Here is a 15,119-nt window from a genome sequence, read left to right on the forward strand (position 1 = left end):
AATAGGTTGATTACCACTGAGAACCAAAAAGTCACAAAGGGAATGAGGGTTAAATCATTTCCAACCTAGGAAGAAGTCAAATGAATAAAAGAATTCAGAGTAACTTCTTCCCTCTCTCCTTGTATCTCTTTCTGGATAACTTTTCATCACTCCCGTGCGAACCAAACAACCCGAGTCTTTTCCTCTTTGCAACAGTAATTAAAGAACTAACATCACATATCCAGGATCAGTAACCATGGTGTATGTGAGTTGCGAATGATATTGCATTGATGGAGGAGATTAGAGATGGATGGGGTAAATGATAAATTGGAGCATGGATGCAAACATCAGGATTTCGAGAGTCTAAGCTAAGTCTGAGTATGTGGAGTAAAATAGGAGTAAGAGGGCGTCAAGCAAGGATGGACAAACATTCAATGATAAGGAGTTGTCCATAAGATAGTGTTTTAAGTACATTAGGTCGGAGTTACAAAGGAATAAAGATATAGGACAATACGTGAATCGTGGGATCCAGTCAAGGTGACTCAAATGGAGAGGATAAATTAAGATAGTTTCGATGGTAGCATACTTACATGGTTTATAAAATAACGGTTTTTTCACCAGGTTTCTTAATATTCACCTCGTACCCTCGTGTTTTCCAAAATTCACCAAGTACCCCTAAGGATTGGTAGTAATTCCATAAATCCCCCTGCCGTTAAGTTTCCGTCAACTTCATTAGGTTTACGTCCAAATCATTCATATTAATCCAAATTAACTCTAATTAAACCTAATTAAACTCTAATTAATCCTAATTAACTTTAATTAATCCTAACCTAACCCCCACCCAACCCCAACCCCACCAACCCCCTCCACAGCCCCACCCAACCCCAACCCCACCAGACCCTCCCTCACCCCCACCGCTGCGCAACCCCCCTCTCTCTCCCCCTCCGCCGCACAGCCCCGTCGAATTTCGCTCAAACCCCCCCCCCCTCCGTCAGATTTCGCTCCCCTCTCCAGTCGTTGCACGATATTCACAAGACCAGTTGCAGAAGGTTAAGGAAATTTGACGGGGTGGGGGGCAAAGGAGTGAAATTCGACGGGGGTGGGTGGAGGGGAAATCCGCTCGGGGCTGCGAGGGGGTGGGGGGAGGGGCTGCGCGGCGGAGGGGGGGCTGTGTGGCTATTGCAGGGGGTGGGGGGAGGGTTAGGGGTTAGGGTAGGGTTAGAAGTTAGGGTTCATTAAGTTTTTTTAGGTTCATATTTAACGGAAAGATGACAGTAGGGATGATTTTTCAAAACAACAGGGGGTACTTGGTGAATTTTTCGAAAACGCGAGGGTATATTAAGAAACCTCTGGTGAAAAAACCGATAAATTAATTATACGTACACTATTAGACATATGTTGTTATATGGCTCGAAGTTGGGGCATTTAGGAATGGATCATATCAAACATGCATATGATGAATTGCATGAGCAGGAACATCTTAAGAAATAGAATTCGGAATAGAGATCTCCGGATGAAGGTTGGAGTTGCGAATATAGAGGATGAAATAAGAAAGAATCGTCTATGTTACTCTTGACATGTGAGGTGTCTCCTAGAAATTTCACCGATAAGGGTAGTGGAGATTGGAGAAAAAAGATTATATGGAACTTTCAGAATTTTATGGAAACTTGTACAGTTCTTCCTCTAAGCCTAATGAATGAACTTCCAAAATCCTTCAAGTTGTATCACATTAAATATCCATCCTGTATCATTTGCACTCATTCCCCAATTTTGGTGTTAAGAATGATAAGAGGAAAATACATTTGCGAGAACGTATATTTGGCATACAAGAATGAAAGCAGATGATCTATGTGAACAAAGAAGATATAATCTTGCATGCAGCCGATTGCCGACTCCATCTTATAGTGATTAAGGCTTTGTCATCGCTGCATCAATTCTAAAATTTAGTATGTAATATTTTTAAAAACTCCCATAAGCATTTTGAGCAACTCGAGTGAAAGTTGGAGGTAGGGAGAACAAAACTACAACTTTAAATTTTTGTATTATAAGTATTAAGCATATGAACAAATACCTTATATTGATTTATGCCAACTCTAGTTAGTTCTAATCTACTAATAAAATTAGGAAAAGAAAAGAGAACTAGGTTCCACAATTATGGGGTTTTCTCCTTATTTTCAAACAATTACAGGCTTACAAAAGATTAGCTATGGTAGAACTAAGATGCCCTGTTCTCCCAGAAGCCACTGCAGTCTGCATTCAAGAACTTCAAACTCAATTCCACTATTACCCCTTTTCTACTGCAACTTACTGATTACCTCTTATTCTCCTTTCTGTCACTTGTATCAACTTCCACCTCAATCTTGAATTCTTTTTCCCTTCTTTCTCACAATATCCCAGCTATGAAAGCTCTCTCTTAAAAAAGGGCACAGGAGAAGGTCCTGATTATGGAGGAAGGGTCTACTAATCAGAAAATTAGACCTTGGACATCAGTATAGCTTATGTTAAGAGAAAAGAGGTGTTTATTATCTTATATTCGAGTATTTTCCCCTCATTCTAAAAAGATGTCCTTAGGCCATGGAAAAGGAGGATGATGACATGTTGGATTGCATAAGTTTGGAAGGCGGTTTCATTGGTTCCAACCTGTTCATGAATTTGATAAGATATAACCAGCTTTAATGGTAGAAACGTAGAGGTTATGTGGTTCAAATTTTCTTTGACGGCTATAGCATAGCTACAGTATTAGGCTCTCAGCAGTCATTAACTTTTCTTGACTTTGTTGATAAAAGAGTATAAAATTCTTATGTATAAAGATATATTGAGCCATCGAGGACATAATACTTCTGGAGATGAACGGAAAATCTTGCCAGCAAATCACAAGGAAAGAATCTCTGAAAGATAAAGCATACCTCCATAGAAGTAATCTTGGTGGGAGGTGGCATGATTTCTTCACAAACTGGAATACAACTTATCACTTCAGCAGGTAGTAAACCAAAAAGTAGAAAAAAGAAATTGGATTTCACTAAAAGAAGATACAAAAGGTAGATTGTACCTTTAAAAAGTGGTCTCTTGGTGAGTAACCTTCGCATAATTCGAAATGGAATTTTCTTATCTTGTCAAACATCTCCAGCTCAGGAAACGGTTCAAATTCCTAGAAAGATCAACGAATTGAAGGGGGGGTAAAACCAAAAAAGAAAATGGAGTTCAGTCCGACTTTAAATCATCTAAGAAAAATGAGAAGAAAATAAAGAATGACACAACTTAAAAAAATTCATAAGTTGCATATTACTAATACTTAGCAATGCACATTAAGTCCTCGAAGTTGTCATAGTATGCACAAAACAAGTAGGGAGATGGTCACGATAAAATGATACAGTGACATGTAGTGATACACACAGCAAGTATGAGTTCTCCCCTTCCGTGTCTTTTGGCAGGAATAACCAAATAAAGAGCAAATTTTTGTTGAGGCCACGAAATTCGGTGCTCACCAAAGACAAGTAAGAAAAGTAAAAGCCAAAACACGCCATGAACAATCCTATAAGAGATATTTAGTTACGTCCTTCGTGTAAAGATTTGAATATTAAAGTACATCTAGAAACCAATATATAATGGGTTCCAAGGGGAAAAAAACGAATCGCATCAAGTTTCATTCGCTTTGTAAGGAGTCCAAAAAACAGCGAAAGAACAGACATCAGCTAATCACAGGCAACCCAGTTATCCATCAGGCTAACAAAGTATCAAACTATCAATTCAACCCGCTCCCCCCCCCCCCACCAAAAAGAGAAAAAAAAAGTGACTAAAGCTACAGTGTTAAAAAGGCTTACTCTGATGTAATCATACAGATTTGGATCAGAATCCACAGTCAGGAGGTGAAGCAATGACAAAACTTGGGATGAAGGAGTACATGAATTTTCTGAATTGGACCCCAAGGGTATGCAACAGGCAACCAATTTTGACACCAGAAACTGCACGAGCGCAAGAAATATATCACGACACAGAAACTTCAAAGTTCATACCACTAGTCCACTACAGTTTCTGCTTAATAATGAAAGAAAATGCACATAAGAATATAGGCAATTTTCTTTAGATAATAATATCATCAAAATGAACAAAGCTCCTTGAATAAACCATTGACCATATAATTATGAGACAGAACTTTTTTTCGCCTTTCAGACTCATAGCTCCCTCAGAGAATTGTGGGAATGTGGCCTCATCTTTATGTGATGTTTAGTCAATATCATTGGCATGCAATTCTTTCTACTTGTTTCTAAGGGACTCCTGGTCCTCATGTGATGTACTTTCTTACAATCTCCATCATACTCAAATTTTCTCCACTAATACCATGGAGAAGGAGAAGAAAATCAGGCTGATGGCTATTTTTGGTGGGGGAAGGTGAAGTACCATAGTTACAAATCTCCAAGAAGAAGGCAAATAAATGATTAAGAGGCAACATAACGCAGAATCATCAATACAACAAAGCCCGCCCCTTAACTGAGAGTATCTTAATGAAAAAATTGGTTAAGTCAGGCTAGGGTTGGCAATGGGTCTGGGTCAAGATCAGGTTGGGTTGGCGGGTTAGCAGGTTGAGAACCCCTTGACCAACCCGACCTGTTAACTTAAATGGGTTGGGAAAACCTTATGATAAACGCGTCAACCTTAAGGTCAACCCGTTAAAATTTTTTTCGTGTTTTTTCCTGGAAAAAAAAGTAAAACGACATCTATGCTAGATATTGTTCAAAATCAACCCAACCTAGCTGTTGTTCAAAATCAACACTATTACAACTCAATAATCAATTGTTCAACATTAACCGTAATGAGTTAGGGTTTTTTACATTTTAACTTACTATATGGTTGGGGTTTTTGATTTGTTTCCATAAATGGGTCAAACAGGTTACAATCAGGTCGAAATTTTCAACCTGACCAAACCCATTTAATTAAACAGGTTGGGTAAGGTCGACCCATTTAACTAGATGGGGCCAAAATTTCGACCCAACCCATTATTAATGGGTTGGTTTCGGGTCGGGTTAGCAGGTTGGGTAATATTTTGCCGGCTTTAGGTCAGACTGTATTCAGCTTGGTGGGTAGTGGTTACTGACTAGGGTTCCCTTTCCTTTCTCTTTTTTGTGTTCAACAAACACTTGACAATGGAAGCCAAGCCCTTTCCCTTCTCAAACCAAACCAGATAGGTAATTTGCAAGGGTATTTATTTCAATTCCTTCCCTTTCTATTTCTTATTTCCTCTCCATTCCCCACGCCTAAACCAGACATCCCCTGGATCTCTACATATATGAAGGGATTCCAGACAGGGTAGAGTACACCCCCTCACATAAGAGCCGATTGGGCTTGAACTGCGGATGCAGCATAGGCCCCATTACACCCGGCTTGAAATATTCAACTTTGAAAAGGAGGGGTGGATGAGATTTAAACCCATGACCTTGTCACACTGGCTCATGGTTCGAGCCCCAAGATTGGTTTTATATTCTATCACACAATACTCTCCAGTTTCCACAGACCTACACCTACCTTCAGACATTCAAAGATTTATTTCAGCCTGGATTTCGTAAGTGGTAGCTGTATAAACAGCCTACAATCTGTTACGCTTTGATATGGGACAAACATGCCATCTTAATTTATAGACAATAATTAACTTCCTATCATGTGCCCAAAAAAGAAAAAAAAGACCCAACACAAAGCTAAGCGTACAAAACGTGGAGTGCAGACACAGCAATACCCCTAAATTAAGCAAAGATATCAGCTGTAACAGGCTTTTACAGTGTAGCCATGCATAAAATAGAACATAACAGATAAATTTACTTCGAAAAATTGAACTAGTCTACTACTTGTTATATTATATAACAGCACGCAAACATGTATAGATTCATATGTAAATATTCTTATAGTGAACTACTTGTTTCTGGAATCAAGTCAAACACTATAATGATAGGTAGAAAGATGGAAACCTGAAGCTGTTCACCAAGAACGTGAGTAGTCTCTCTGGAAGGGTTAGTCTTAAACATTTTGAGCAAAATGGAGATCATTCGACAACATTGATCTTGTAAAGCCGGAGAACTTATAAATTGACCAACCAAGTTGAACAAGTAACTGAAAAGCCAAAAAACAGAAAAAAATTAACCATCACACCTAAACTCCAGCAGGCAAGATGCTAAATCATGATTCAGAGTTGTGGACATCGAAATATGAAAATGCTGAAGACCATACGAACTTAAAAACTCACCAAGAAGTGCTTGGAACTGCTACTCTATGGCCAAGGATGCTAATGAGCACCTCAATTCCAGCTAAGCGGTGTGACCTATGCCTTTCATTAACTGCAGCAGCTACTTTGTAATGCAACTCTACCAAAAGCTGCAAATTTTGCAATAGCAGTTATACAGAAAAGCCATATCACGTGGATGTTGTGTGCTTGTCTAGTATATAAGAAAAGAACCAGCGGAAGCATCTCTACCACAAATAACTCCACATAGAAAATCTAATTTAAAAGTTGAAAAACAAAAAGAAAGAAAGAGGGATACCATGAACACTCTATCAGGACGAAAAACATTGATCTTGTCGACGACACCCTCAATTGAAGAATAATTGTCACTGAGATAGACCCAAAAACGTTCTTACTTAGTAAAAGCTTAAACGAAGTCACTGAATACATAAAACTTAGGTAGGGTATATTACAGCTCCATGAAACCATCAACTACTGTCCGGACTGCAAGTTCAACAATTTCTCTGGAAAAATAAGGAACCTTAGTGTCTGATGCAGAAGAGGCAAGACTGAGGACTTGGCAGACAATAGAAACCTGCAGAGATAAGGTACAAAGCACCCGTCAAAATAAAAGAAAAAAAAGAGAGAGAGATGGTAGAAAGCAGGGAACATTATCAAGAGTATACTTATTTCTTTTATTAACAAGCACAATATCAGTATTGCCTCTTTGTCGCATTTCGTAGGAGAAAATATAGAAAAAATCTATACAGTATCCTTGTATTATCGACTTTTCCATATGCTATCACTAGAAGCTTTCAAATTCCACGTAGTACCCTTGAATTATTGATATTTCTATGTGTACCACCTCAAATAATAATACTACATCCCACCATCATAACCACCCACCAGTCACCTTTCCAGAGGCCCCACCACCACTATATCACCAACCAAAACTACAATACCCCTTTTTGACATCCATTTAATCTATCAATCTTCATCGTAAAATTTGGTGGAAGTAGTTATATTTTCTCCATGGATTGCAAAGAGGGGCCTAATTTATTTGATGGTGATAGTGATAGCTAAGACTTTGGAAAGGTGACTAGCAAGTGGTTAGGATGGTTGGAGATAGTAACAGATTATATACTATTTGGAAGAGAGAAGAAAAGACAATTTAATGATTTATACTTGACAAAGATTTCCCCCGCTTTTATCATCCCCTCACCCCCCAAGGAGGAAAGTCTGGAGTATGACAAAGAGAAAAGGCAAAGGTGCTGAAGGAAACACACGAAAGGCGATGGATAAAAGAAACCTCAAAACAACTTGTTCTTACAGAACTATAAAGGGGACTCCCAATCCATAGTCCACTATGCAAATACTAATAAGCCATAAAGTTTTAGTAAGGGCATGCCTCACTGAGACCTAACAGGATTAGAATATCTTACAAACTCACTCAAAAGTCTAAGCATTAACTATCAAAAAAAAAAAAAAAAGAGCTCCGCTACCTAGCCGTCTTAGGAACTGTTGGTTCTCTAAAATCTCCTCACTATACATTAACTTAGTTTTAAAAGGCGCAAGGCGTACTAAGGCGCAAAGCAAAGGGAGGCGCACACATCTCGTATACGAGGCGCAACTTTGCTGCCAAAAAGCTGGAATTTCAATTATAGGACATAGTTTACATTCAAAACAGCATACAAATAATTTAAAAAATATGTGTTGTAAATTAATAATAGTGCCTGCTACTTGCAAAATTAAGTACTCTGAAGATCATGATTGCCAGCCTTTTTAATTGACCTGTGAAATTAAGTTACCTGTTGCAATTACTAAATAACTTGAATTTCTTTTAATAAAAAGAACTGACCAGAGGCGAAGGAGAAAAGAAGAAGGAAAGGAGCGGGGAAAAGGAGAAAAAGAAAAAACGGAGAAAAGAAAAAGAAACAGGAAAAAGAAAAAAGAAATACACCACATGACTACTGTAGAGTGGGGAGTGGGCCTACCTGCTACAGTGCTACCTACTGCTTACAAAGTTACGACTCACGCTTCATGTGTCAACTCCGATGAGTTAGCACGACCAACTTCCATCAAATTATGAATTAGGGTTTTCTCCCAAATTAGGGATTTTTTTAATTAGGGTTCGAAATGATGAAATTCAATGAAATAACAAAGGGGTTTTATTTGAAACTCGTAAATCAAAGCCAAGGTAAGTCTAAATTTGAAGAAAAGATTGATTTTTTATTCATTTCCAACTCTGATCTACTCACTCCCACACCTCCTAAGGCGACCAAGGCGGCGCACCTTGCGCCTTGCACAAGGCGGCAAGAAGTGCGCGCCTTGCGTTGCCTGACGTAGCTCGAAAGCGATTTTCTATGCGCATCTACTTGCCTGGCGCTTGGGCGCGCCCAAGGCACGCTTTTTAAAACTAAGAACATTAAGAGTTCTAACATTCTCAATCTTTAGTGAAATCACTCACTTCAACCACGACACTTAAATCTTAATTCACAATATGAGGGTGGCTGAGATTTGAACCCGCGACCTTTATGTCACGTTGGCTCTAATACCATGTCAAAGGACCAACTCAACCAAAAATTTCAAATACTAGTTTTATATTCTATCACGGCCCCTCATACGAAAGCCCATTGAGCTTGAAGTGTGGATGCAGCACATGCCTCCGTTATACCTACCGCTAAATATTCCACTTAGAAAGGAAGAGTGGATATTTGAACCCGTGACCTTTATGTCACGTTGCCTCTACTACCATACCAAAGGACCAACTTAACCAAATAGCTTAAATGTCAAATGACCAACTCAACCAAAGCCGATGGTTGGAGTCCCAAAAATAGTTTATACTCTACCATGCCCCCTCATAGGAGAGTCCATTGGGTTTGAAGTGTAGATGTCATACCCGACGTTAGATATTCGGCTTAAAATAGGAGGAGTGGATGAGACTTGAACCCGTGACCTTTATGTCAAGCTCGTTGTGGTACCATGTCAAAGGAGCAACTCAACCAAAAGGTTAAGCTAATAGTTGGAGTCCCAAAAATAGTTTTATACTCTATCACGCCTCTCATGCGAGAGCCCATTGGGCTTGAACTGTGAATGCAACACAAGTCTCTCTCACACCTACCGCTAAATATTCCATTAAGAATGGAGGGGTGGATGAGATTTAACTTGTGACCTTTATGTCAAGCTGACTCCGATACCATGTCAAATGATCAACTCAACTAAAAGTTTAAGTCCCAATAATAGTTTTACATGCTTTCACCTACTTTGTGTTTAGAAAGTTATTGAGGGATGTACAGATGCTACAAGATTTTAGTAGTGCTATAACTTTACCATCTTTAAGGCTTTGACCTGCCAATACAAAATTTTACTATATTAAATGATATTTTTTCCCCTTTTATAATAAGATTTCTTGTTCATTTCAGTATGGAGGAAAAGATATCAATTTTTTATGATATTCTTTTGGTTGGTATACTCTATTTATATTTATGTTTTCAAGCATCACCATATTTGACCGTTTGTGTTGCTTATATTTGCTTATTCTTATCCATGTTGCAAAAGTACTAAGGCTGATAATGCTATGTTTCGACCTGCAAAGGAACCAAAAGTTGTGTCTCCAGACATACGTCTAATGGAGTATATAATCATGAAACAAGAAAAGGCCAACAGGTAAAGATATACTTTGGTCCGTTCTAGAATAACAATTGGATTGGAAAACCCAAAATTTATTAGCAATTTAGCCTACAACAGATTACACCTAAGTCTGCTCCAGCATAAGTAACTATTGGTGTGGGAAACACATCACCAATTCAGCCTTCATTCAAGGAAAGATCAGTCTGAGAATTCTTGATTGCAATAGTGAGATAAAAGAAGTTGCTCAGATATGCATAATTTTCGGCTATTATTCAGGGTTATATCTTGAGAGAATGGATACATATTCCAGGATAAAGGCTAAGTATCAAGGTTTTCATATTCTTCAATCTTTCTTGGCTAGATATCCTTTCTTACTCTTAACCTTTCACGACTTGTTCTTATATGATATTCAGTATGACCAGTTCACACTTTGTATCACTGCGACGCTGTAGGCAAAATGAAGATCACCTGTAATTTCAAACCTGCTTGTCATTTTTTTTAGTTTATCTAAATTTTGATTTTTTTGATTGGCCAGCAATATGCTCAATAGCAATTCCAATTCACTGGTGAGAGCTAAAAGCATGACATTGATAGATTCAACATAGAGAAAAGTGCCAAGATAAGCAAATTTGCAAAAGAGAAATGCTAACCATGTGTTTCTTTATAAGCATGTCCCTCTCATCCTCAGAAATCTCAGCAAAGTGTAGAATTCTGCTCTGAAGAGCAGCTGATCCCTTTTCCCAGCCAGTCATCTTGCTACAATACAGCACCATACAGATAGAAAAGACTGGGACAATGTGACTTCTAACTAGAACAGGTACAGATTGCCGGGTAAGCTGCTTGCATGAAGAAATTGATGTATTATAATCGACCAAAGGCACACAAGAAGCATCAAAAGGATACATCATTTTCATAAACCTAAAAAAGTTCGGGAAGGGACGAAATGTGTAAGAAACTCAAGCAAGTTCCATCACTATTAACCAGAAGCTTCTTGGAAAGAAGGAGATGAAGAACCCCTTGAACCACACCATTCACAAGCACACCCTAGTCCCTCCCCAGCCCGACACAAGAAAATACATTTAAAAAGAAGGTCCACATAACTCTACCAATGACAAAATAAAGAAAGTGAGTAATAAGGGAAACAGATTAGGGAAAATATTTACCTCAGCTAAACATTGAAGATTGGAGCTATCACCATGCAAGATAAGGGCAGGTAGAAGCCATTGACAACAATAAAGCAGAAAATGATTTTGCTCAACATCTAAAACAAAGAGATCCATTATCTGTGAGCATAGACAGAATCACAAGGTTAGATAGTCGGCAACAACAATTTAAGAAACCTTCCCCTTGTGCAAGCAGATGGCCGTTCCAAAACATTCATCTTCTAGTTATTGATTTATTATATTAAATGAGAGAGAAATAACAAACTATGCAAAACCCAAGGAGCACAAATTAGAGAGCCCCTTTGTGGTTTCCACTTTTCTTGCACTTTCTTTTATCTCTTCTTTTTTTTCTTTCTGTCAATGAGTATCAGAAAGTTGGACAGCAAACTGTACACTAGATAGTCATTTCAAACAGAATGTCTCTATATCTATGCAAGGCCATCGCACAAAGAATTCTGTTCATGTTTCAAACAGTAAGCCATTTCATTTTATATAAGAGAGACATTATTACCGACAGCAAAAAATGAAAAAAATACAGTGGACAGGACCTTGAGCGGTTGAGCCCAAAGAGCTCCAATAAGCACAGCCCCATCTGACAAAGGATAATCACAAGACACTCATCCTAAAAATTTCTATATTTCCTTTAAATCCTTTCTATAAAAAACATCCACCAAACAGCAAACGGAGTTGTGCGCCACAAAATACATCCCCAATGCCCCTTACACTCAATGAAACTTGTATAAAGAATCAGCAGGTGCTCCTAAAGAGCTGCTCGATTAAACTACCTGATCCACCTAGAAGCAACATTCTGCCACAAGTTAACAGCAAGTTTACAATGCAAAAGCAGATGTCTACCTGTCTCTCTATCAGAAAAGCACAAGATGCACACAAGAGGAAGCTTGACTTAATTGTTTCCACACTTGAGTTTCTCAGTAAAATTGAGTTTCCTTAAAGTCGCTGCCCATACAAACATTTCCACGCGATGCTGGTTCTCCTTATCTTATCCTCAATAGCTGCAACTCTAATTTTCCTCCAAATATTTCCATCCCATAGCAAGTTCCTAACTTCCTATACATACATCTCAACATACGGATCTGTGCTACACTGCTGCATCACCTTTTTATTATGATCCTTCCTAAATGCCCAACATCAGAACTAAATAATAACGTTGGTCGACAGATAACTTCACAGGTACTGTATATCACAGTTGTTGCTCTCCATTTGAGCCACTCAAACATAACTCAGTGAGTCACATCTTGGTCAACATCTCCATTCCCCTCGGGAGTCAACCCAAAGAGCTTAAAAAATTCCTCAGAATTCTAACTTGTTTCTTGTACTTAACGTTCACACAGGCTCTAGTCTCATCCATTAACACAATATCATCGGAAAACAACATAAACCATGGTATCTTATCCAAAGACCATGTTAATTCAAATCTAGCAGTTGCTAAAACGAAATGACTTGATACATATCCTGCTACAGTCCAATCTTGATAGAAAAATCATTTGCCACTCCTTCACATGTCCTAAAACATATCCTTCACAGGTCAATAAATTTACAAGGTAATTCTGTCATTGCCTTAATGAAGCACGTCACTCAAGATATAAATTCAAATTCGTTCAGCAAAGTCTGAAACACTTACTCAATCTATGTTCTATAGCTCACTTCTACAAATCCATGGCATTACTTATAAGCTTTGTCCCACTATACTTTGAGCATAAAGGAAGATAAGTCTCACCCCAATAGCAATACTACCTTTCAAATTTCCAACCAAAATATATCCTCAGACCGGAGAAACTTTTTTCCCTCACTGAGAAGAGGTTTTGCCCCCAAAAACACAGCATCTAAATTTTAATAATACTACTAATATTCCAATGTGTCACTGCAGGCAGCGACAACTGTGACACTTAACATACGAACCTGAGATGCTACTTCTAAAACTGCACGACAGTTGCCAAAGTCCTAATCAGACTACTAAATTCTGATTCCCTTCAGGATACCTCATACCATGTAGAATTGCACTGAACTCATCAAGACAAGTGACATTAGACTGCATATTGAGCCAAAGTCCAAACTTTACAACGCCTTGTGCCAAGTTTTAATTCATTAGCATTAATGATTCGTTTTGGAGTCTACATGTAAAGGAGTGGAAGCAGATGCTAGTTGCTACAGATGTTCCCAACAAACAAGGACTACATATGAAATAAGAACATCGCCTGCAAGATTGCTCAAATAAAATATAAGTTCAATGTTTACCTGGACAAATGCAAATAAGCTCACGCCACAGGCAACCCAACTAAATAGGATTGGACCCATAAGTTCTTCCAGGTACTGCAGGAAAGAGGAAAACAAATTTATAAAATACAATCAAAAGAAGATCGATAAATAACTCAATTTCATACGATTTTTAGAAATTTTACCGAGCATATGATAGCAAACCATAAATTTGGAGAAAATTTAAGTGAAATTACCAGAACATGGGACATGCATTCATACAAACCACACAGAAATAACCATAAATAGTAAAAAAAAAAAAAAAAATAGGCACTTGCACAAGGGAGAGCATATTACCTTTGACCGACCTGAATAATGCAGCCGGCTCGCAAGATTGTCTAACACTGTTTTTACCAATTCCCTGACCAAAGACTAAAGTCATAAAAGAAACTGATCACTAACACCTAGATATGAAGTGGAAGAAGATAACAGGAAATACCTTTGACAACCACCACTTGCAGAAATGGCACATATCATAAAAACCGCCTGCATTTACCATGGATACTCATTTCAAAAAATAGAAAAAGAAAAAATACAAAAGAATTATAATTCATTACTATAGCATTGTAAAATACCTCTGATTCCAACTTCTCGCTATGGAAGGCAATATGCATGAGAGTAATGACAATTGTTTCCATAATTGGATGAGAGCAATAAGCAGCAAGCTGAACCTCCTTTATAGTAACAACTTTTTCTTTTGAGCACATTATCAATTTCGGCCCAAAGTTGGAGCTATAATGAAAACCAAAAAAAAGGATGAACGAACAAACCCAACAAATGGCTAACATAGAACAATATTATTGATATCATTATGAGAGAAGGCAGTAAGAACTGAGAATAAATTTAAACATGTAGCAAAAAGGGGAACAAAACAATATGGGATTTATCCACTAGTCTTTCCTTTTTATACTTGAAAATAAAATATAAAATAGAAGTCGAAGAAAAAACAAAAGAAAGCAAACAATCCCAAGTCTTCATAATGAAAGCAGTGGACATGGGTTAAATCATCAGTATAAAGATCCAGTACAACAGATTAAATAAAAGGGAAATTGTACAGCAAAAATACCAAAAATTGAAATTAAGTGGGATAAAGAGCTAATGCACTCAGCAAAGCTTTTTTAACGCTCATATGTAGCTGACATGGTAAAAGAGGGTATCGCATAATATCCATCACACAGTTCTGCCTAAATACTAGTGTATTAATATAGTTGCTTCATTCAACATAGACTTTTCCTCTATACTGTTGCGATATATTCCCATACCCTAACATATTGGCTACACTAGTAGATCAAGCTTGAGGTGATCATGCAGATTGTGATCACAAGAAGCCACATACGAAAAATAATAATAGTCAAATCATATGGAGAAAATCAACCCACCAGATATCATGAAAAAGCACATCATGACCATCCCATGTGAGGAAAAGTATACCGATTCGTCTAGCCAGGATGAACCTAACTCGATAATCAGGATCCTTTAACAATATTAACAGCCTTTGGATCATTGTCTGCCAATATGAAGGTACAAGAAACAGTAAGGACTAATGACAGTTTAGAGTCGGCCAAAAAAAGAAAAGACTCACATGAGGAGTGTATGTGTGTTTGAGTGTGGCTATGTTTAGTTCACCTGAAATTTTCTGATCTGAACTTATCTGATGTGATCTGAACTTATTTTTTCTGATCTGATCTGAACTTATTTTTTCTGATTACAAGATCTTATCTTTTAGATTTTTCTCAATATATAAGAAAAAATATAGTCATGTGGGGTCTTGTTTGATTCGTCTCAATGAGTACTTTATTAATATTCAATTATTATAATTTTTACTAATATGTAATGAAAGATATAATGATTTTTAAATATAAGCA

General features: G+C 37.7%; 1 protein-coding gene across 8 annotated transcripts in view; it reads right to left on the minus strand.

Annotated features, from left to right (window-relative positions):
• Positions 1-15,119, minus strand: part of LOC104894278 (serine/threonine-protein kinase ATM) — a 61,767-nt gene that overhangs the window by 23,980 nt on the left and 22,668 nt on the right. For all 8 annotated transcript variants that reach the window (XR_007274094.2, XR_007274095.2, XM_048644115.1 and 5 more), the window contains 14 exons: positions 14,634-14,761; positions 13,830-13,986; positions 13,694-13,740; positions 13,552-13,615; positions 13,237-13,311; positions 10,981-11,100; positions 10,468-10,653; positions 6,661-6,782; positions 6,507-6,576; positions 6,212-6,339; positions 5,937-6,078; positions 3,801-3,941; positions 3,029-3,127; positions 2,886-2,932 (listed from right to left, as the gene is read on the minus strand). Coding sequence is in view for 6 of the 8 variants with exons in the window: in XM_048644115.1 (XP_048500072.1) it covers positions 2,886-2,932; positions 3,029-3,127; positions 3,801-3,941; positions 5,937-6,078; positions 6,212-6,339; positions 6,507-6,576; positions 6,661-6,782; positions 10,468-10,653; positions 10,981-11,100; positions 13,237-13,311; positions 13,552-13,615; positions 13,694-13,740; positions 13,830-13,986; positions 14,634-14,761 (1,526 nt within the window). In the remaining 2 variants the exon portion in view is untranslated. The remainder of the gene's footprint in view (positions 1-2,885; positions 2,933-3,028; positions 3,128-3,800; positions 3,942-5,936; positions 6,079-6,211; positions 6,340-6,506; positions 6,577-6,660; positions 6,783-10,467; positions 10,654-10,980; positions 11,101-13,236; positions 13,312-13,551; positions 13,616-13,693; positions 13,741-13,829; positions 13,987-14,633; positions 14,762-15,119) is intronic.

The sequence above is a fragment of the Beta vulgaris genome, chromosome 5, assembly GCF_026745355.1.
Source record: "Beta vulgaris subsp. vulgaris cultivar EL10 chromosome 5, EL10.2, whole genome shotgun sequence".
NCBI classification, from domain to species: domain Eukaryota; kingdom Viridiplantae; phylum Streptophyta; class Magnoliopsida; order Caryophyllales; family Amaranthaceae; genus Beta; species Beta vulgaris.